A 22,528-nucleotide genomic window follows, 5' to 3' on the forward strand; every position below is an offset into this window, starting at 1 on the left:
CTATTAACAAAGTCAGAACGCATTTAAGATGGCCGCCGTATAATCAAAGGGTGCTCTTATTTGAAATCGTCATTTCGTGAACGGTCATTTCGGGAACGTTCCCGGACATGATTTGACATATTTTCCTTGTAGAAGATTTGTATGTTTTGTTTTCATTATTGTTTATTTAATATAGATACATACACCCATGTTATAAATCAAAGCTTAAATTATGTGCTTTGTTTTATTCTTGTTGATTTTATCAAACTTAAAAAAACGTTCCGGAATTGATGGTTTCTACAAGATATTTAATACTAAAAAATATTTCTAGTAAAGTAAAGAATTCTGTGCGCTGCCCTGTCAATGTTTATTAATATATACATTTTCAAACAGTATGAGCTAAAAGTCATCATTTTAGCTTGCAATTTTTTTTGTCATAAAACCAATTTTGAAATTTGCAACCTTGGTGATTTTGAGCTTTATACAGTTAAGTTGTAAATGTAAGAAAAGATTTCATCCCAACTTTTCATATTAAGTTGCCTTTAGATTCCTGAAACTTAATTCCATGTTATTTTTGTTGACGAACATAAAGAGTGTAAGTGTTTTTTTTTCTTTCAAATTTAATGTTCTATTAAAAACTAAAACTTTTGAGATCTTATAAAATTAAAGAAAACTTGAAGTGAATTTACTTAAGATGCTTTAAAACTCAAACAACAATTTCAAGAATAAAAGTGTCCCAAAAACAGCAAAAGTGACTCTTTTAGAAAAATAATGGCTTATTGATAAAACATAATGAACTGTTCATATCTATTAGTTTTATACAAAAGCTTTGTATCTCTCGAGAACTGAAGTGAAAAGAGATTCTGCAACGTGTAATTTGTGAGTGCAACAAGCTTCTTCCCAACTTATTTCTTTCTTACATTTCTTAAGTTTTGTTGAATCCTTTAAGATCAAAATGTTTCAAAAAGTTCCCGCAAAAGAGTATTTTCTTTATAATTTCTCTTCTTGCATTAGTTGCAATCTACGAGTTAGCAGTAATAATACCTTCCCGAAAATTCCCCCATACAATTCCTTATATCATTTTCTTACGCAAAAAAAGATTTTTTTGGCAAACTTTCTCATTTTCTGGATTTTTGCATCTTTATTTTTGTGGCGTTCATCGCATTTTTAGAAATGCCAAAAAGAACACAATATAATATTTTGGAAATTTTTAAATTAGTAACAATATACATTTTTTTTTAAATTAAAGCTTTTTCAATAGTTTTAATTTAATTTTTAAATTTAATTAGAAAGAAATAATGAAAAGGCGAAATTTCATTTGGACTTATTTGTGTACAAGTATCTTGTCAAATAAACATTTAATACTTGGTGCTTGATCCCTTGCTGTTAATGAATTGATTAATGATCATATTTAATAAATACCGATTTTTGCCCATTCTTCTTTGATGGCTTTCTTGAGGTCTTTAACGGTTTCAAATTGTCGTCCATTTTAAAATACTTGATAAGATTGCCCAAACGTTCTCAATGGGATTTCAATCCGGACTGCAGCCTGGTCTTTAGTAAACTTGGATACATAGATACCCGAGTTATCCTGTTGAAAAATATATTCTGTACCAAATATTTCATCGCCAAGATTTACTGAACTATCTTCTAAGAGCTCTGTATACTTTTAGCTCTTCATTTTGGTAGAAATGAAACAAATAGGTGACTTTCCAAGGCAACTAATGGCACCCCAAACCATTAACGTGCCCCCTCCAAAATTGCGAGCATGCCTCTGCTGCCTTTCAGCTCTTTTATCATGCAAATATTTCTGTCAGCTGTCTGGGCCATCTAAATTGCATTTTACACTATTCTTCGTCCCAGAATTGATACTTCTCGGCAAAACACAATCTGTTCGCCTTGTGACGCGATGTAAGTTTTAGTTTCTGGATTCTTTTAAGGTATTCAAGGGTTGTATTTGAGGATAAAATTTGTCGCACTCGCCTTGTTGACCAAAATGCTTACAATTTGATATGGACTTATCGATTTATTAACAGCGAGACGTCTAATTTTACGAGTATCTATAGGTGTCAATTTTAGTTTCCTACCTGTACTTCGCTCAACTCCGTAATTTTCTCGCAGATTTAAGTAGTTTGCTATAACGGTTTTACCTCTTTGAAGAATAGCTAGCTCCGATTCGCCTTGTTGTTTTCTCGTGTTTCCTGTAAACAGAAGCACGACCTCGCTCTTCTTGTGTTAATGGCTTTCCACGAGGCATTATATTTTAAAAATTATAATAATGTGATAAAATCTATTGAAATCAAATTAATTTAAATAATTCATACAGTTATTTTGACGAACAAACAAATCTGTCTGAAGCATTTTACACCTGATAATCTTTAGCTCTCAAGACACCGTAACGCATTCCTTCCAAGATTCACGAGTATTTAAAAGCTTTAATATGTTAATGTTAATCACTTTTATTTCTGACCGCATATTCCCATCAAAGGTAGATGCATAAAAAAAGAAAAACAATAATTTTTAAATAATATCCACTTTTATTAACTATCAATTATTTGATTTAGCTAAATTCATGACGGCTTAAGTTAATATTAGCCATATGGATTTAAATATTTTTTTACTAACAACAATAACAACCAAATATACATAGTATCATAATATATTTAAATTTTTGTTTTTTTGCACTTGCATAGTTCTTAATAGGAATTTATTCAAATTATTTGTTTTTAGCTTCATTTTTGTTTTGTATTTTAAGAAACAAATAACAAATTATCATTAGAATTATATCACCGTTAGCTAATTTAATAATATTTAATTGTTTATTTCAATATAATTATAAAATAATCTTGTTAGAAGTATTTGAATTAGCAACATAGCATATAGTAATTATACATGCAGGGTTTCCCATATAAATAATAATCCAAACTGAATATGGTCAAATGTTTGACAATGATTTAAGAGAATTTGGTATCTGAACTGTACTGAGGCTTAATGGTATTCGAGAAAAGGCTTGTTTAGATACAATTTTGAAAATCACATACTTTTAGTGTGTTTGTTAATTACCCTTTATTTTTTAATGTTTTAGCATTTTAAAGTAACCCAAAGACAAATAATTTTAAGACAATACAAATATTAGACATTGCCTTTCAATAAACTGTCAATAATTTTGCACTTCAAACTTTTAGTTGTTTTTTTTTTCAAAAATATTCTTTGTTTTTTTTTTAACTTTTCAATGTAAAACTAAGATGGCAATTGAAAAAATTGAAATCAATCTAAAAAGAGCATTTTATTTTGTTTCAAGCCATCTCTTTACGGTTTTTAAAGGGTGTAACTTTTTGGAAAGTTAAGAAACTAAGTAAATGTTTCAATTAAATAGCCAACACCTATACATAGATGTTTGTCAGCACATTACTTTTTCTAAGGATTGAAGTGCAAAATTGGGTTCTATTTTAATCTCAAAGTTATAATTATTGTTCACCGATATGGCAATGCCCCGTTTTTTACTAAAAATAAATTATCCCGACATTAATTATACTAACTTACATTATCCGCCACAACCAGGATCCGGTCCAGGCCTCGTTCAACATACTTATTCTACCTTTTGCGGTTGCTCATCGAAGCCATCCAGTCGCGCACCTTAAGGCTTCTAGCAGAGACATGGTCTGTCCCACATGACTTCTCTCATGCTTTCTACGTGCCTTACCCACCGGACCTTACCAAGCTTTATCTCTGTGGCTATATCAGCTTAATGGTATATTTCATACAAGTTCATGTTTTGCTTTCTCCAACATTGTGTAATTTTAGAATTTCAAAATCATTAAAAACCTATGTCACTTTCTGGACAGGGTGATTAAAAAACTGACTAAAAATAGGTGTTTTCCAAAACTTCAGTAAAACAGCCGTTACCACAAAATCGTTAGGACATGGAAAAGAACAAATTCTGTTCGGTCATGATCAAACTTTTCATCATATTCGGTTTTGACCTTTACTTATGGGGCTCTGTAAGTAGAGTTCCCTTAAGTTTCACATTCATTTGTTAGGTATTTATATAAAGTTTATGTATAGATTTATAATGATATTTTTATATGTTCAAAACTTATGATATTTTTTGAAAGTTCAAATTCACAAAATAAACATTAATATTCTATAAAAAAAATATATTCGTAACTTAAAATTAAATAAAAAAAACATATTTTAACTAATTTAATAATTAATTTGAACTTGTAAAATGTAAAAAAATTGTTTTTTTTTTTGTAATTTTTAACTACATTATTTTCTTGAAACATGAACAAACTTTTTTCTACATATTTAACAAATAACACACTCAATAGAAAATTCGAGATAAAACCTACATTTTTTAAACTTATTTTTTAAGTAACAAAAGTAATGCAAAAATTATAGCGATGCTTTGATTTTTTTTAAATTTTTGTATGATTATGTTACATTAACATTAAGGGACTTAACGATATTTCAAGTATAATATTCACTAATTGGCTAGCTGATCGAAAAAAAGGCATGTCCATTCTCAAGAATTAGACACTTTTCAGCTTTATAACATTTTCTTCGTTTTGAACCGAATTGAATTTCCGGTATGCCTTTGAAAGCACTCGTTAACTACCAGTGAAGAAAGAAATCGACAATTTGTTTTTTAATTGTGATTGTAAATTTTTGAAAATAAATTAATTTTAGGAAATACTATATTTATAGTTTTAACAATCTCTTCACTTAGCTCAACATTTATATTGCTAAGTTTAAAAAAAATATATACGTATGATTCAAACAACTTTAATTGACTTTTGCATTTTGATATTAAATATTGTTCATGATTCCTTTCTTACTAAAAAAAATAGAGCAACTTCTTCACTTGGCAATCTTGAATTAAGATATTTACCAAACTTAATATAATCAAAGAAATTGGAAAACAAAGCTTCAATATCGTTAATTTTTTGGATTGCAGTACATAGTATAATAAAGAGAGAGTTGTATTTTATAATTATATTATTATTATATAATAATAATAATTCGATGGTTTTGATTATTGGTTTTTATAATAAATTAATGCAATAATAGTTATGAATCATATTTTCTGCAGTCTTGGTTGGTGCTTAAAGTTTTCATTGCAATTGGCCATTTAATTTTAAGATTTTCGTTGCATTAATTTGTTGTCGTCAATTGTTCCGCACTTTTACGAATTGGTATATTTCTTAGAGCAATCTGGTAGGCAACCTCAAACGATTCAGCTAGTGTCAAAATTATCTCCATTGCTAAATGCTATCAAATATAAGTACAAATTAAAAACAATGAAAAATGAGTATTTTTATTATTTATTATTTTAATTATTTTAATGAATTTATGTAATTTGTTTTGTTTATAAGCCTATGGCAACCCTTTTGTTTGGTACATACACCTTTTAAGGTCTGGGATTTGATGGGGTGGACTTTCAACACAATAAATTGATCAAAATGTTCGTACAGTTCATGTAAGGCAAAAATCAATACAAAAGAATTAGGTTTAAAATGTATTACTATTAGTATTCAAGTTTGTAACAAATGAGTATACTCGTATTACAAATGTTCTTTTAAATAACATGTGACAACTTAACTTATACATGAAGTAGGAAGGGCCGATAGTTTAAGATCTTCTTATAATAATATTTAATATATTGAATAATAAATACTTCTAATTTCAATTTTACTTTTCTTTCACTAACACAAATAGGTTCGACGTGCTGCCCATAAGAAAAACATAGATTTATCAGATCTAATCTTGGCTTTGAAACTTATTAATAGACAAATTGGAAACTGTAACTGTATGGTAGAATCTGACGGTATCATTGGAATACGTGGCAACAGGAACACTTATCCTTTAAAATTTCAAGTTAAAATAATTTCTTCAAGGATATGTCCGCTATCTTTTTGATGACCAAACGTGTTCATAACTTTTAAGCACTACTGTGCGCTGTTTATAAAAGTCTAAATTCACATCTATCATATAGCAATGCAATTCTTTAGTATTTTCTTATTTGTGTATGTTATATTAATCACTCTCAATATATACTTTGAATAAAGTATATAACGTTGTTAAATAGTGGAAATTCCAATAAGTTATGCTATTAAATTTTAGTTTATATAAAACGCGTGGAACCGCCATCTATCGAATACTTACTCAATCCAGTCAACAGATGTGTCTCCATCTATCGTTTGGAGCTAACAGATAATTGTCACCGTCAAACAATAGACAAATAATTTGATTGCGATCATAAATTGAGATGAAGCTTTGCATATGAAAGATGAAAGTAATCCTATCTTTCAAGTTGGATCAAATTGCACACAGTGTACAAATTTCATTTAAATCCTTTCAGATGTTCAGTAGTCCATCGCGGACAAACATCATGAAAAGTAATTTATACATATATAATAGATTAGCCTTAATTTTTGTTTTAATGTCGATTTCACAATTTACATAATTAAGTGTCAATTTCACAATTTACAATAATATTTGTATTTTTATTGAAATCATTATAATATGAAGAAATAATTTTAGATCGTGTTGCGGCGTGATACTTGAATGCAAGTTTCATCGGCAATCACATATTTGGGAAATCGGATGTATATATTATGTGTAAAATTGGTCAAAGAACAGACCCTTGAGGTACGCCTGCATTTATATTAAATTAATCGAAAAGTTTGTCGTTCACATAAACTTGAAACTGCCTATCGAAAAGAAAGAACTATACAATTTTTGTTATGTGTCAAATAACATTTTAGATTTAATAAACAATTCAAAGCATTTTCTCAGTGAAGTAATAAGTTTATTGGCCTATAGTGAGTGGACTCGCAACGCTTTTATCGGGTTTTAATAAAGAAATAATTTTTTCTTTCTTCCATGGCTAAAGAAAATGACAAATTTAAAAAAAAAACTTAGCATTATTTCGTTTGAAAAAAGTCTAATTTTGTTTTAATAAGTTTATTTGTTAAGATAGTTTGATATAATCTTACCATATTATCCACGTTAAATACATGACAGTAGTGTAAGTTTAGGCCATTATCCTTGGTTATATATGCAAAGTGACGCATATCGTCTGCATCTTGACATGCACAGTTTATATTTCGAATTTCATGCTCACAAATTGTTTCCTTTTGTTAGTAGAAAGGGTTATACGAAAAGAAATAATATTATTTGTTTGTAATGCAATGTAATGTTTTGTAATGGAGCAGGTATAGACAAAGTCGGTACTAACACTTTTAGCAATGTCAATAAATTCGACACCTCGATATGAAATAGATAGTTGAACTATCGATTGTTTTTCCTTTAAACGAGTCATCTGGCCCGCACGCTTCAATTTTTGTATCGACTTGCGAGTTGTTTCCGTTCCTCTAAGTTCCTTTACAACAGTTGATCCAAGGTACTTAAAGAGAATTTCATATATATTTTTAAGATGGTTGTTTTAAATATAAAATAAAAATATTGGTTCTTACACAGACTTCGTACTTTAAGCTATTTGATATGAGAGAGCTCGTTAAATGCGGCCATTTTATTTGAAGATTATGAGGTAAACCAATAAGGAGTTCTGATGGCGCACGAATTTCAAGACTTTTAGTAGGTGGCTTAGGTGCTGGTCTTTACAAGGCAAATCGGTGTTAAAAAAAAACAAGAAATAAAACCAAATTTTCTAAAAATATTAATATTTTTAAGTTTGAAAAAATGTGTTTTAAAGTTCTAAGCCAAACTAAGTAGGTATTTATTGTATATGGAAGTCAAAGTAAATAATATTCTTGGGAGCGGGTCGAAATGCTGTATTCTAAAACCGTATGGTTAAAATTCTTTATTATATTCTATTTTAATATTTATTGTATTTCAAAATATTGTAACTAAAAATTCTGTATTTCAAAATGCTGTAAATAGGCTGACAAATAATAACCGTTTTGGTAATGTAAAAAGTGCGTACTTTTGAAGTACAGAATTTCGGGTTACAGTATTCTGATCATACAGTATATTTTATACACAGCATTTTGAGAAACAGTATCTTTCGTACAGTATTTTGACCCAAACCCAATAATCTAATGTAAATTATCTGCTTAAACATTTTCTTTTTTTTTAATTATTTACCGATTTTTCTTTTTATGCCCTAAGGTTCCATTAGGATTGTTTTCCTTGGCAGTGAGTGGCATATTGGCTGTACTATCAGATGCCAAATACTTAACATCACCTGTTTGACGAATATGAGCAACAGAATGCAAAATACGTTTTCTGTGTCCGATTTTATTTATCTCCAATACAGTTTGCAATTCAATTTCCCAAACGCCGCAAACACTTTTCAAACTGTTATACAAATGTTTTCTGTAGATACAAAAATGTTTCTAAATACGAAATTTAAAAAAAAAATTATAAATATGAACTCACTTAAAGTGTTCACTATACTCGTGGAGTTGAATGCTTTTAAGCCATTGATCCAAACTTGCTTCGATTGGCAGCGGTGTAAAATGAACATGTGGTAGAGTTGTAATAAATGCAAGTAATTTCTTCGCATCTCCGCCGGAGATATTAAGAACGGATAAGTCTTTTTCGTCAAAAATACCATTCTAAAATCAAATTTAGTATTATTATAAGAAGGAAAAAAGAAAACACTAAATTGCCAATTAGTATTGCAGAACTTTTATTCAGTGTATGACTTTTATGTGCTGACACCAGTTATAGCTCTTTAAACTAATTACAAAAATGTAACGGTAGAACATTGGGTTAAAAGTCTATACTTAGTCAAACAAATAAATATTTTGTATTTTTGAATCAAAAAAAATAAAATTCACGACTTGATCGAACGACCTTGCTCGTGTGTCTATTTGTTTAAAAAAATAACTATAATTTTAAGATTTTAGAATACATACACTTGAAAAATAAGTTTGTCTTCGAAAATTTAAATGACATTTTATTTCTTAACAAAATCGTTTTTGAGAAAATTTAAATCTACGATTTTTGACAACAAACAATTATGTTGGGTCTTTTATTATTTTTGATCTTTAAAAAATGAAAAAAAATGTCTGGCATGAATCAGCTTAAAACCTTAATTTCCATAATTGAACTCAATCGGCCAAAAAGTTTGGGCTGTATTCGGGAGGACAAGTAGACGGGCGGAATAGGGGAACCCACATTTTTCGACTTCTCTGCCATCGTAATGTCATGTTTGATTAAAATTTTTAGTACTATTTTTTTATAATTTCAATCTCAAATATTTAACATGTAAAAAATGAGTATGTTCAGAATATTTGAAGTTTTATATGCGGTTGCATGGTAACAGTGGAATTAGCCAACATGGATTTCAAAACATGTTCTTCAATCACTTGTTCAATGCTTTTTCAAAAGTTAAAAACAAATTTAAGAAATTGGTATATAAAGCATGATGGTTAGACAGTTGGACTGTACAGCTAAATGTCAATCCCTGCCTGTGCCACCTAAAGTTCTTGTTCACCTGCACTGCCTCTTGCGAGGAATCGACGAACCTCCGAGAGTAATTTTTCACATGAAAAGTGCTTTCTCAAATAAGCCGTTCAGGTTTGGTCTAAAAACTGTGGTACCCTTCTTCTCTGAAATGACTTACACAAAGGAATCTTTGGGAGTTGTAAGTCAGGGCCTAGTGCCCTAGTTCTCTAGGGACTGTTGCATCGCATAATTATTGTAATGGGTCCGATTTGTCAAATTGAAAATTTGATAATGGAAATTTGATCATATGTTTAATATGTGAGACATTTTTTTGTTTCTTGGGCTTTGATGATCAGTCAGTTGGATGCGATTAATAATAAAATAAAACTAATCCATCTTGGTTTTACCCTACGTTTCGCCAGTTGTTTTCCAGCTTCTTCAGGGGATTTATTTAGTATTTTATATAAAAAAAAGAAAAAAAACATGATTAAAAGGTGCACAAAAAGTGCGAAAAGTTTAAATATGGACAACACTAGTACCACCGTATTTAACAACTAAGGTATGGCCACACTATGCAAAGCAAATTTTGACATTTCTCGACGTTTCAAGGTCCCTAGAGTCGAAATAAAAGATTTTTAGAAAGATGCCTGTGCGTGCGTGTGTACGTACGTCCGTACTACCGTATGTCCGTACGTTCGGGATTTTTTTCGTTGTCCATAGCTCAAGAACCAGAAGAGGTATCGACTTAAAAAAAATGTTTTTATACAGATAAAAAGACAGAAAGATGCAGAAAGGGCTCTCAAGAAAATTGCGTGGGCGGTTTTTTTACCATTGCAGTTTTAAAAAAAGGGGACATTTTAGTTAACCCCAAATATCTCACAAACCAAAAACGCTAGAGACTTGCATTGAATTTTATATAATATATTGTAACTTTTTCATGACAAGAATTATTCTTGGAGAATTTGTCAATTCCTCGCAAGAGGCAGCACCCGTGAATAAAAACTTTAAGTGACACAGGCAGGGATCGAACCCATGACCTCTCGCATGATCCCTGCAATTACTCCATCCCTGCAATTACTCGCACACAGGAATGGTTAAGAGTTGTAAGTCACTAGGCCCTGGTTCTCCACGGACTGTTGCGCCACCTAATTTATTTATTTATTTAATATATTTTAACGTGATACAGAACAAATATATTTTTTGAAAAAAAGCAAATTAACGGTTTTTTATAAATCAAAATCTGAAAAAAATGTGTCACCACCAAAATTTTACGAATACAAAATTATTTTATCTCCAAACTAATTTTGTACAACAAAAAATTAAGATTTTGACATCAGGTAAAATTTTGAGAAAGATCGAATCGACAGTTTTTTTTATAAGAAAACAAAACATAAAAAAAACATTGCTTAAAGTTGGTAAAAACTGATTTTCGACTCAAATATCTTTTCAAAAATTGGAGATTATGTTTTCCAACTAATTTTATCTTTTAAGAAATATTGTTTACAACATTCGTTTTTGAAAAAAAAAAAAATAAAAAGCTAAAAAAACTAATACTAAAACTTGGTAAAAATTTACTTTCGATTTAAATAGCTTTTCAAAAATTAAAAATATTGTCTTCTATTTTTATTTCATAGAAAATATTGTTTTCGATATTCAGTAATTTTTTTTTAAAATCCAACAGTCCGTTTGTACACAAATTTGGTAAAAATTGATGTTCGGTTCTTGATATCTCTCAAATTAATTTCATTCATCCAATTTGTAAAAACTTAAGAAATGCTACTGAAATTGGTAAAAATTTGTTTTCGACTAAAAATCTATTTAACAAAAATATATTTTTAAACTAAACTATTTCTTTATATGAAAAATATTGTTGGTAATTTTAAAATTTGTAAGAATAATTCAATTGACAACTATTTAAACCCAACACGAAAACCTACAAACTTTTAAGCAAGACAAATCGACAGACGGGATGGGAAGTTGTCAGTATGGGTCGCTTCCGAGTCTCTTTTTTATTTTTATATTGAAAAGCGTGAGAAGTGGAAAGGTTAAACTAAATACATTCTATTTGAAGACTTGTATTTTTTGTGTAAGTAAAAGATGTGAATTTAATTGGCTACAATCAAGTTTACTTCAAAGTTAAGCATACAAGTTTAATGCCGTACTTAAACTAGAACTTAACTGGTGCCTTACACAATGACGTATTAATACGTCATAAACACTTGCTTCAAAAAGATGACTCAAATTTTTTTAAGGATATAATCTTTAATTTACCAAAAATTGTAGGTTATCATAGCCGTTTATGTACAATGAACGTTCCAAATGCCTTAATCCATTTTGATCCAATAACTTAGCAAGTTTTCCATATTCTCCCCCACGATTTACATCATCATTATCTAGAAATGAACTTAGACCATTTAAAGTGTTATTGCCAAATGTTTCCATGATCTGAGACAGCTTGTCCCAAGCTTCATTTTCATTATATGAATTCAGAATCTTTGAGCTCTGGCCAGAGACCACAGGAAATTGATGTGTATCGAATGAAGAAGACTGTTTCTTAATAGGCAAATTGCTGATAGGAGGTGTCATCGCTGTTGCCATTATTGAACTCGAGCCTTCGTTCTTCCACTCAGACTTCACAGCCGAATTAGAAAATAGTTTTTGAGAGTTATTTTCACAAGAGGAAAATGGCTTGACTTTTCGACTATTATGAGATTCTTTCATTTTGTTTCTTCGATCGGAGCCCAAACGTTTGTCTCTTTTCGTACGGACATTTCTATTATTGCCCTTGTCGTTTACAATTGTTACTGAGGCTTCATCTGAAGATTCTGAATGGGAATCGGTTGTGGATGATGCTGTATGTTTATAAGTATCTTCAGTGTCTCGTCGGGACTTTATAGCTGATGATTTATGAAATTCCTTGGATATGTTATAACCTTTGGGAATATTGTTTGAACATGCATTGCTTAAGTTCATTGTTGAACCCTTGAACAGACCTTAAACCAGAATACAAAAAAAAACAAGTGTTTTTCAGGATTCAAAAGTCAGCTGATTTTGATCTTAAGTTTGACTTTTGAAATACTAAATGTCGGAAACTAATCTATTATTAAAATAACTTATGTTATATTGTACCTACCTGCAAAAGGCTCATCACCCACATATTCTTCAACGCAATCCGTAGAAAGACTACGGTCAGATGGAGATACGCCAGAGCTAATTGAGCCACTAGAATTACACAACGACAACGAATTGTTATCTTGTGGTGAGATTCCAGAATCGTCCAAAGTATTTTGTTGTGCGTAATCAGGACGATATTTATGATCCTAAAATTAAAAATTGTTTACTTTAGTATAACTCCTTTCTTAAATATAACGAACTAATGAAACTCCAGGAACTTTTAGATCCAAGAGTTTACGAAGCAAAAATCAGACTATAGAAATTTTAAATTAAAAAAAATAACTTACTTGGTTTAACGGTCTCGTTTCATTGTTAATCGAATTTGGCGTTTTGTGGCTTCCTGGGAGGTGCTTACTATTGTTACCTATTGCTAAACTGAACTGGCCTTTCGAAAAGCTTTTATTATATAAAAAAAAAGTTATTTAGATTTTGAGCATGAAGTTTAAAAATTCATCTAAAGTTCTGCAAGCGTTTTATCGCTAAGGTATTTATTGTATTCCATTGAAAATTACACTTACTATTGCTCCCTATTCCGTTTAAGTTTTCTATTTGGATTATATGATTTAAGGGTCGTATTTCCATACGAAGGATAGGAATTTTTAAGTTTTCTTGGAGCTATGGAATTGAAGTCTGATGTGGAATCGAGATTCCCGGTATCTGACGGATACCATGAATTATTTGTTCCGCTTGTTGTATTATTTGCTTTTATTAGATTTTCATCTGAAAAAATAGGAACAATTTGGTTTTTTGTTAGTTTTTATTTGTATATGTATCCGGTCATGTATTTTTTTTGGCAAACATACTGCTACTATATATTCCAGATCCAGAACTAGCTGTACAGGCGTCAAATTCATATGAACCACGATTATGTAATGAGTTTTCAATGGATGCCGAGTGCGCCGCTGGTACTTCGGTTTCAGCAATACTTCCCCGAAAATCCGTTTTATGTCTAATCAGTTCGTTATTTTGAAAGAAATTCTGTAAGTGCGTTGGAGATATGGAAAGATTACGGCGGGGAGGTTTTTTAGGTGCAGCCTTTTGTAATTTTATAGGTTCCATTTTAACATAGAAATCCGTTAATTCACTATTTGAAGTAGTTTTTGCTTGTTGAGATAAATTTGAATGTTTGCAGTTTTCTGTTAAGTCAGATGAGTCAATCGAAGCAGCGTTACTGCAAAATCAAAAATAGATTCGATAATTTTAAATACTTGTATTTTTAAGACAATTTTAAGACAGATGTGTTTTATTTTAATTTCATTACGTTTCATTCTTTGTTTTGTCATTTTGGGCGAGCCAGAAAGCTCGTTTGCGAATGGCCAACCTTAGATTAGAATATATGTATTTTTTAAAACTTAATGACTATTCGATAAAACGACGGGCTGATTACTAAATACTAAATTTAATTTAATATTTTAAAAACTTAAATTATGTAAAAACAATACACTGAACAAAAAATTCACTTACATATTTTGAGTTACCTTTTTGTTACCGTTTTGAAGGCAGTCATAACGTGGGTTGTAAGACATTTTATAAATTATTAGAACTGTTAGTGTTTTTATTTTGTCTAACCATATTTATACTTAAATATAACCATTTAATTATTCAAAATGAATTGTGGATAAAATTCAGCTTGGATTTGCTTACGGTTCTAAAAACCAGAGTTCTAGATTGGTAACTTTTTACAAAATATTTGACACACGCAGAGCTTAACTAAAATAGGAAGCAAAATATGATAAAAATAAGGTTTTTTTTTGTAAGTATAGTAAGTGATTTGATTCGGTTTAACTAAATAAATAAATAAGGTGGCTCGTAGAGAACCAGGGTCTATTGACTTACAACTCTCAACCATTGCTGTGTGCGAGCATTGCACATGAATTCATATGCAAAGGTTCGAAAAATGTTAAAGCTAGAGGGGACCCACAGTTTATATAGACTAAAAGCTCTCTTAAAAATGTAGGGCAACATCTAGAAGGCGATAAGCCCAAGTATTGCACTTGAATCATATTGGACTAAGAGTCAAAAAATAACTACTTGCATGCGTTTTTACTTTTATTTTTTGTGATTAAATGTTAAGATCAATTATTAGTAAAATCTATCAATAAGAATTGAAAAATCAGATATTTTAAATTTCTTACTAATGACCTTATATAGCAATCCCTAAATTTACTTTATTAAATAAGAGGTATTAAATAACCGTAAGAATCGCCTTAAAAATATACATGTATAATGTGCTCTCAGAATATTTGTAAAAAGTCGAAAAATTGGAGCGCCATCCAAAGTAATCTGATTGGTATTAAAATGGAATTACGAAATAATTTTCAATTTAAAATGCATTGTTTTCTGTTGATAAAATACTGATCAAAAATAAAAAAAGAAATTGTCTGAAGGATTTTCACATATAACATAATTTTTTACTATACACTAAGGCGAACATATACCGAACCTTAGGGCCACCAATTTCAGTTCCAGAATAAAATTACAAGTTTATTTATTAACTTTTAAAAAATAATATAAAACACATCTGAGAATTGGAGTATTAGACAAGAGAAATTATAATTTAGTACACATACTTCAGAAATCTTGATTGATTCTCTTTGGGAATATCATCAGCTTCATCAGTTTCCTCTGATAAATATTTTTCATACGATTCTCCATCATTATCGTGCCTCCTAAAGCCTGTTAAAGTATGATACTAATATTAGATGTATACCGTTTTGTATTACTGTACTTACTGTTAATGACTGAAATGATGCTCTTAGTAACATGGGGAGGAAATTCTTGAAGGACATCCAAAGGTGTTCGATTCTCAGAATCGGTTGCATTTAAATCAGCACCAGCTTCTAACAAAGTTCTTACCACCAAATCCTTACCACATAATGCCGCTTCGTGCAATGCTGTTCCAGAATGTGTAAGAAGATTGACATTTACACCAGCTGCAAGGAGAATCTCAACCACGTTATTGTGACCATTTCGACTGGCCAAATGTAAAGCTGAATGATTGACCACAATTGGAGTCGAAACGCCGCCGCCGGCGTTGGAAGACATAGATGATGAGGAATCCAATTCACCGCTATACGGTTGAAGGAGCTCCGGATGGGCTCGGATGAGCATTTGAACTGCTTGCAAACGACCATATTGTGCAGCTAAATCTAAAGGTGTTTCATTTCGGCAATTTCTAACGTTCGGATCGGCACCGTGTGCCAAAAGGGTTGTTAGAGCCCCCGTATGACCATGTTGCGCTGCGCAGTGCAATGGTGTTTCGTTCTCAATGGTCTGGAAAAATACGAGTCCAAAATGTTGTATAGGTAATCTTTTCAAAGTTAGTTTTTCATTATTAAAAAAACTCGACAACAAAACCAATTACTATTAATTGACAATTATTTAAAAAATATAAGTTCTGCATCAAGCTTTGTTTATGTATGTAGAAAACGCAGATTTATCTTACTTGCATATCAGGATTAGCTGGTTTGTAGGGATGTGTGAGTAGCATTTTAACAATTTCCTGATGACCTGCCCAAGCTGCCAAATGAAGTGGAGAAGACCCACGTGAATCAAGGAGATTCGGTGAGGCATCATGGAATAACAGCAAACGAACAATATCGCTAAAGTTTCAAACTATATAATAGATTTTTTTTATAACATTATTAATGCGAAGAAACTTACGTGTGTCCATTTAAAGCAGAATAATGTAATGCAGAATAACCAACACTATCTTGAACGTTTATTCCAGGTCCTCGTCGTAAACTTAGACAAGAAAGAAACGAAATGATTTTGAGTATATATAAAGAAAGAAAGGTAAACACAACATATAAAATATGGTCGATCCTGAAAAGACCCCAATTCCGAAGGGAGGGGTAATTTATCAGAAAAGCTTGTTGAAATACAAAATCAAACAATGAAAGAAAGCCTCAACACCTACATTATTGTGATATAACTTTTCTGAAACCGAACACAAATGTAAATTTTTTTAAATCGGACTATTGGATTTTAATATCTACAAATTTTACTGAATGTCGAACACAATATTTTCTATGAGGTGAAATTAGTTTAAAGCCAATATCTAAAATTTAGGAACAAATATTTGAGTCAAAAATCAATTTGTATTAACTTTTGGTATTGTTTTTTTTTTCGTTTTTTGTATAAAAAAGCTGTCAATTGGATTCAATTCTGAAAATTTGACCAGGGGCCCTACTATGTAACTCGATTCTACAATGAATTGCTTGAATTCGAAATATTAGTACTATGTATCTATTTGACTACTTTCGAACCAACGAGAATCGAATAGTTTTAGCAGTGCCAACTATATTCTTATGAACTTTCGAATAAAAGAGGAACTACGTAACTCTAAAGTAGAATTCAAAACAAGGCAAAATCGAAAATAATCACACTACATCAAATGTGTTTGCGAGTGAAGTTTTTTTTTGTCAAACTGTAAGTTCAATGTTGAATATGAGTTTAATGAGTAATTTTTGCCAAAAATAGCGTTTGGACTTTCGTTTCTCTTCCTAATTCATTTTAAAATTCAGCATCAGTGGGCACATGACTCTTTCCATTGAAGTCAAAACTTCGGCAAGTATTTTTGACATGGTTTGCTATGCAATTCCAGCGTTCTTATCACCACCGATTTGGTTTTGGTTACCTCCTGTTGCCAAAAAATTCAATACTGCTGATATCTTAATGATAATCGGAACAGCATTTTGTCTTCTGAGAGTAGTCATTTCGGATAATATGGTGTTGAGTGTGAACATAAATCCGTCTTTAGAAAGACGGTAGCTTTTAACAAAACTAAAACAAAAGTGTATATTTTCATTAAGAATGCGTTCAAATATTCTACCGTATATATGAAGATGTACAAACCTTTTCTCAGTCAACTCCATTATTTTAGAATTATCTCTTATTCTTCTGCGTTTAATTCGCTTGTACCGTTCTTCATTTTCTTGAAATTTTAACCAAATTCCAAGTGTGTCCATTTTTGTAATAATTATTCCATTTTTTTTGAAAACAAGTTGGTATAACCGGCATTCGATTCTACTTTTATATGTTGTACGATTTTAAAGTAAAATCGGAAGTGAGTTTCGAATAGAATCAAAAGTAGAATCGAGTTTCATATAGTAGAGCAAATATGTTATTCTTCGTTGCATACGAATAATTTGGAGCTAAAGCCATTTTTGTTCGTAAGATATTAGAGGGGAAAATTATCAGTTTAGTATCACATCATAATTTATAATAAAACATTTAACTCAAGTTGCTAGCGTTATTGGTTCTGAGATATTTTGGGTTGGCCAAGAGTCTCTTCTGCATCTTTAAGCACTATTATCTGTGTAACAAAATTTATTTAAAGTCAATATCTCTACTGACGTACACACAGAATTCTCTCTAAAAAAGGCTTTTATTTAGATTCTAGGTACCCTGAAACGTCGAGAAATGTCCACATTTTTATTTTTCAAACCGGACCGATTGGAATAACTTCTTATGTTAAATTCAAAATGTTGCTTTTGTTCATAGACTTAGAAAAAAACAACACACATCACTTTTTTATGTTATTTTTACTATACTACTACTTTACTACTATATTTTTCAAGCTAATAATTTCTTTTTTCAATTACTAATCAAAAACCAAAAAGTAAAATCTTAAAATATATTTAGTTTTTGAGAAAATTTGGAAAAAAAATAATTAAACACAAGCTACATTCTTTTTTATTTGCTAATTAAACGTCAAATTCCTTAAAAAACGACATTCACATTTTTTCTGTGATAGCTTTTATTTGGGACTGTCGGTCACCTTACACAGGTTAAATTGGTCTAGATTAATAAAGGCTTAAGTCTACTGGAAATTATGTCTTTAAAAAAAAAGATGGTTTCCTTGTGCTTGTTACCAACCATTCTTTCCTCTTTTAAAACTCTTATTATACTTAAATTAAATGGACGACTGGGTCGTACGAACTTGCCCATGTATCCAAAGACCAAAGAGCCTATTTAAAAATATTTCCTGTATTTTAATTTTATTAAAATTTTAGTTTAAAAATATGTTTGATATACAGTTATTTAGAGCATATATTAGATTTTAATTTCATGAAAAATTATGACAAATTTAAAATATTTTTGTAAAAACCAAAAATAAAAACAATGACATAGTTACCATACCACAGTTATGTCATGTTTGATTAAAATCTCGAGTTTTAATTTTTTTACGAATGCAAAACTTGCCATATAGTTTCCTATAAGCCGCAAGTAATAAAGAAACAGTTCCACAGAATGATCAGATTTAATCATTTTTCCTTATGAACCAATTGTTATAAAGAAACATGTCCGTTTTAGGTCAGGTAAGCAATTTAAATTTAATTTGTTTGCTGCAAGAATGCGGGCTTTTGGATTTCAGAAAAGTTATATCAAAATAATGTATATGTGTTGGCTTTGTGTGCCGATCTTGCCTATGGATTTGTATGTCAATTCACTTTACTGATAAAGTCACCCTCTCGTCTAACAGGGGGATACATAACCCCAAACCCATCCATTTTCTTCTTCTTTTGGCCCCAATTTACTCACTTCAGACGTATGGTATACCTTATGACAAATTGTCTATTCTTAAGAAAAGACGAGACTCACGTCAAGAATTTGTCGTTAAACCCTAAGGCCTTAAGTTTATGGACTAAAGTCTTGTGACACAATTTGTCAAAGGCTTTACTGAAATCTGTGAATACGCAATCTACTTGCTTACGATCTTCGAAGGAGTCAAGGCAGAAAGAAGTGAAGTGAAGTAGGTTTGTAATTGTTGATTTATTCTGGACGAAACCATGTTGATTTTCACATACAATTGAATTACAGTTAAAGGATAACATCTTACAGATAATGGACTTAAATAGTTTGGGAATAACGGAAAGTTTGGCAATCGGCCGGTAATTCGTTATTTCATTCTCAGACCCTTTTTTATGAATCGGAGTTATAAATGCACTTTTCCATAATAGTGGGAAAATGGAGCTTCTTAGAGATTCATTGAACCAAACAAACAGAGGGTACGATAAATGAGACACACATTTTTTTAAAACACATGATGGTACTCCATCAGGGCCAATCCTCACATATTGTCAAGTCAAGTGAGTTAAGGTGTGGATAATTTTGGGCTGGAAAGAACGAATCGGGAATTTAAAAAGAAGGAGGCAAGTCGAAAGCATCTTTGAAGAAATTAGCAAACATATTTGAAATTATTTGGGAGTCATGACTTGTTGTGTTATTAAAAGACATAGAGTTTGGGTAACCCTCTGTTTTTCTTTTACTTTTCACGAAATCCCAGAAGTTTTTTGGGGTCTGTTTCAATTCATTTTCAATTTTTATAATATAGTCAGAGTATAGAATATTGGAGTAGTCAATGGAAATATTTTTAAGTTCGGAGTAAATCCTGAAGTCTTCTTCTGCTAATGATTTTAAGCACATAATCAATCTGTATTCGAAGTGTTCGTACAAAGAGTGGCTGCAGTACCGTGATGAATCCGAATATGAAAATGAATATGAATTTTGAAAACAGGCTAAATTAACCGTTTTTTATAAATCGAAAAAAAAAAAAAGAATAGTTGTCACTTCGAACAAAAAATGATTATATTTCCAAAATAATTTTAAGAATTTACAGTGTTTCTTACAATAAATACGAATATAAAAAAACAATACTAAACGGTAGTAAACATTGATTTTCGACTTAAATAAAAAAAATTAGGTGGCGCAACAGTCCGTAGAGAACCAGGGCCTAGTGACATACCACTCTCAACTATTCCTGTGTGCGATAACTGTTGTCAGGAATAGAGGAGACCTACAGTTTTGAGCCAAATCCGAACAGCTAATTTGAGAAAGCACTTTTAATTACAAAAATGACCCTTGGAGGATTTGTCAATTCCTCTCAAGAGGCATTACTCCTGCAAGTTAGGTGGCACAGGCAGGAATGAACCCAAGACCCCTTGTATGACAGTCCAACGCACTAACCATCACACTAAGGGTACTAAACTATCTTTTTAAAAATTAAAGAATTGGCTTCAAACTATTTTCATCTCAGTTTTTAACATTCAGTAAAATGTTGAGAAAAATCGAATATAAAAAGCTAAACAAACAATACTTCAACTGAAAATTGATTTTCGACTAAAATGTCTTTCCAAAAATTAATATATTAGCTTTGAAGTTATCTTATCTTATTAAAAATAAAATTTTCGAAATTCAGTAAAATTTTTATAGAAATGCAAGACTTAGTTTGTTTCAAAAACAAAAATCAAAAACAAAATTAAATTACTGACTTTAAAATGATTTCGTTTAATTGTCTTAGAAAAAATCATAACTACCGAATTCAACACATGGTCTTATATACGTTTATAGTTACTGGACTTATATTAAGATACTTTAAGAATATACTTTACTGCCATTTATATATCAAATACGTAGCTTTGTGGTTTAAAAAAAAAAAACAGTCATTGTAATGCAAACTAGACCAATCTTAGTAACTTACAAATTCATCTCAAACAAAAGTATGGGTAAACTATTAGATTTGAGGCACTCATAGATACCATTTGTACCTTCAAAACATACGATATATATTTTAACATATTGTGTGTCAGAAAAATAAGTATTTTCATCTCAATAAGAAAGTAAGAGCTACTTAACTCGTATATGTATATAAAATAACTTACCTTGCTAATGGACCTCCACGCTTACTCTTTTGATTAAGTAATTTCTCAAATTGTACTATATTTCCATTTCTAGCGGCCTCTAAAAATTCTTGATCTTTTCCCATTTTCCTTTTTGTTTATGTATCTCTTTTATATTGTTACAGCGCCCAAAGTCTACTATTATTACAACTAGGTAGGTATGTTACTCTAATATAAGTTCTAACTGTCGCATTGCAACTCGAAGCTCTAACTTTTTATTATGAATTATATTGAATCAAATATAGTTTTAATCATTATTATCACTAGGTGACAAACAAATTATCACTGCCTTCCATGCAGATACATCATCTGCACTTATAAATCTGTATTATTGTTATCTTATTAGTGTCATAATTAATGTCATTGTTATTGTGCTGTTGAATAGTTTTGCATTTTATTTAAATTATGAATTTACTTGGGGACGCATATTTTGTTTTTAGAGTCGCGTCGCGTCGTCCAAAAACTGAAGTTTAAAATGTAGTTAACTAGATAGTTTATCTCAACGATATTCAAATCACTCAATGCAAATAAAACAAAATTTGTAATTGTTAATATTTTAATCAATGGGGATATCCTCGCCCTTGTTATTTGTATAAAGTCATTCACTGCCACAAGCTCCCGTAATGCATATTCCACTGAATACAGAATTTTTCTTCTTTATAATTTAGTCCACACCTTTTTCACTTCAGATACGCTGAACATAAATAACAATATCTACATTCTCGCACGTAAATCCATAGAGCACACTTTTTTAACTATGCCTTATCCTTTCCAGACACTTTTAAACAAACACAACTTAAATAAAAGTTTTAAACATAATATGTATGTCTTATTTAAACAAAATAAAGTTTAAAAAGAAACTATGCCTTAAAGCCGATTATTTTTTATCTTAGGAAACCCGTGGAAACTTGTGATCAAATAATTTTCAAAGAAACACCTTTAATAATTAAAGAAAAAAGTCAATTCCTTAAAAAACTAAATCACAAAATTCAAAAACATTCAAAAATAATTCACTATCGCCATTAATTGAAAATGTGAATGTACTTTTGCTACATCCAATACATAACTGGGGGTGTGTTATAGTTACATATTTGGTCTACAAGTTGGTGTCATAACATCCTTGTTTTTACCAAGACTGGGGGTTATTCAGAATTTAATATACATAAATTGTTACAATTGTCACAGGCGCAAGGAGAGTTTTCCTTTATAGAAAAAGAGCTTTGGTCCTTCGTGTTGATTCTGTTTTTTTTTTTTTTTTTGCAGAAAGAGAAAGT

The 22,528-nt window shown here is 30.6% G+C and overlaps 1 protein-coding gene across 1 annotated transcript; it reads right to left on the reverse strand.

Annotated features, from left to right (window-relative positions):
• Positions 1-2,515: 2,515 nt before the first annotated feature.
• Positions 2,516-22,141, reverse strand: LOC129953352 (ankyrin repeat and sterile alpha motif domain-containing protein 1B). Its single transcript, XM_056066479.1, has 16 exons — positions 21,237-22,141; positions 16,234-16,314; positions 16,016-16,172; positions 15,303-15,843; positions 15,141-15,246; positions 13,374-13,741; positions 13,089-13,290; positions 12,858-12,966; positions 12,530-12,716; positions 11,668-12,389; positions 8,383-8,561; positions 8,089-8,319; positions 7,458-7,599; positions 7,220-7,387; positions 6,978-7,115; positions 2,516-5,250 (listed from the first exon to the last, which is right to left on the reverse strand). The coding sequence occupies exons 1-16, from the start codon at positions 21,338-21,340 to the stop codon at positions 5,134-5,136; spliced, it is 3,552 nt and encodes a 1,183-aa protein (XP_055922454.1). The 5' UTR covers positions 21,341-22,141; the 3' UTR covers positions 2,516-5,133.
• Between the last annotated feature and the right edge of the window lie 387 nt (positions 22,142-22,528).

The sequence above is a fragment of the Eupeodes corollae genome, chromosome X, assembly GCF_945859685.1.
Source record: "Eupeodes corollae chromosome X, idEupCoro1.1, whole genome shotgun sequence".
NCBI lineage: Eukaryota > Metazoa > Arthropoda > Insecta > Diptera > Syrphidae > Eupeodes > Eupeodes corollae.

What these genes read in the sequence shown, in the direction of transcription:
- LOC129953352 (XM_056066479.1), bottom strand. Translation starts at nt 21,340, where the DNA reads ATGGGAAAAGATCAAGAATTTTTAGAGGCCGCTAGAAATGGAAATATA. An exon ending in ATCTGGAATATATAGTAGCA is followed by an intron (nt 13,291 to 13,373) that starts GTATGTTTGCCA and finishes CTATTTTTTCAG; the next exon opens with ATGAAAATCTAATAAAAGCA. An exon ending in AAACGAGACCGTTAAACCAA is followed by an intron (nt 12,717 to 12,857) that starts GTAAGTTATTTT and finishes TTTTAATTTTAG; the next exon opens with GATCATAAATATCGTCCTGA.